At 40.0% G+C, this 1,422-nt stretch overlaps 1 protein-coding gene across 1 annotated transcript in view; it reads right to left on the bottom strand.

The window, feature by feature from the left end:
- Positions 1 to 1,422, bottom strand: part of LOC108758474 (uncharacterized) — a 16,167-nt gene that overhangs the window by 6,621 nt on the left and 8,124 nt on the right. Inside the window, exons 3-4 of the mRNA XM_018503460.1 lie at positions 1,177 to 1,250; positions 560 to 719 (exon numbers count right to left, since the gene is read on the bottom strand). Of these exons, the coding sequence (XP_018358962.1) occupies positions 560 to 719; positions 1,177 to 1,250 (234 nt within the window). The remainder of the gene's footprint in view (positions 1 to 559; positions 720 to 1,176; positions 1,251 to 1,422) is intronic.

Genomic DNA, 1,422 nt, shown 5'->3' with positions numbered 1-1,422 from the left:
CCAAAGCCAGAGAAGCAGCACAAGGAACGAAGCGAAGCAGGCGCAAGGAGGTCCGCACCGTTCGGTTGTTCGCGCGCGAATGTCGTCAGTCCACTGATGTAGAAGATGTAACTGTAAGAAACGGCCTCAATAACTAGACTTTCCGTTAGTAAATCACCGCGCCGTATGCGCGCGCAGTCCTCCTCAACGTTGATTGGCTTTCTGCCAAGTAGCGCCGCAGCGATGGCACCTGATTGCACTTACTTTTGTAAACGCTCTCCGATTGGAGAGCATACGAGCTAACCCTACAAAAGGGGCATCATTTGGAAGAAGACTCTTGTAGTGTGCACCACAGGACGTTGTGGTTCCGGCAGTGACTCTGAATAAAGCTATATATACTGTTATCGAGACTAAAGCTCAAAGCCCTCGTCGTCGACGTTGTCGCCGACTCTCCTCGACTCTCCTGAAACTCCCCTAAGCCACCCTAACGGCGTTCCAAGTTCCCCTGGCTACCGTGCCGACAGTTTCCATTCTAGATTGTCCCTGTCTTACATAACATTCTGAACTACGTATTACTTACCACACAAGATTTGCGCAGTCTTCGTGTCTTCGAACTTGAAATTATTATTGTATCCTTTCCATGAAATTTTGCTTGCTAAGAGAGGGTGAAAAAGTAGTAGTAACCCTCGCCTTATTGTGCTCAGGGCATCTTTGTGTCTTTGCGTTTCAAACAACTGGGCCTATTAACACATATTATAATTAATATATTAAGAAGCCTTCAACTGCAACCGCAACTGACGTCCGCAATAATAGTTTAAATTAAAGACTGTCAAAAAATTCCACACAATAAAAATATAAGATTTTTATAAGATTTATTTTATAATGAAATTGAAATGGACTCTCTAAATTAAAAATATTCAAAAGGCTAATGAGAGTGACGGCGCAGTTTACAAACGCATAATTCGATGACACAATTAGTAATTCTAATACATACTATAATGTTTATTAAATTTGTTTGTTTATTTGGAGACACTGGTAATGTCTCGGCGTATAATAAACATTATAGTATGTATTAGAATTGTTTCATCAAATTATGCGTTTGTAAACTGCGCCGTCACTCTCATTAGTTTTTTGAATATTATTTATTTTTTATTTTTGGGTTTAGAATAGGTAAGATACAGAACATGTAAAACTTACAAGTTCGATGCTTCTGGTTTGTCCATTAAAATATCTTCTAAAGCCTCTAGTTCCTCCATCGTGGTAACTGGAAACTGAGGCAACAAGTTTGTTTTTTCAATGCGTCTTGCCTTGCAATGTTTACATGATTGTTGCAGTTGGAAATCGTCGCTTAAGTCGTTAAGTGTATCCATTATTTTGTTACGTCCTGACGACTCCACGATTCTTTTCTTTCGTGGAGAGAACTTATTTCTCAATTGCGAATCA

This window comes from Trachymyrmex cornetzi, unplaced genomic scaffold (assembly GCF_001594075.2).
Source record: "Trachymyrmex cornetzi isolate Tcor2-1 unplaced genomic scaffold, Tcor1.1 scaffold157, whole genome shotgun sequence".
Classification (NCBI taxonomy): Eukaryota; Metazoa; Arthropoda; class Insecta; order Hymenoptera; family Formicidae; genus Trachymyrmex; species Trachymyrmex cornetzi.
The sequence above is the reverse complement of the archived record's forward strand: the minus strand, read 5'-3'. Positions and strand labels throughout refer to the sequence as shown.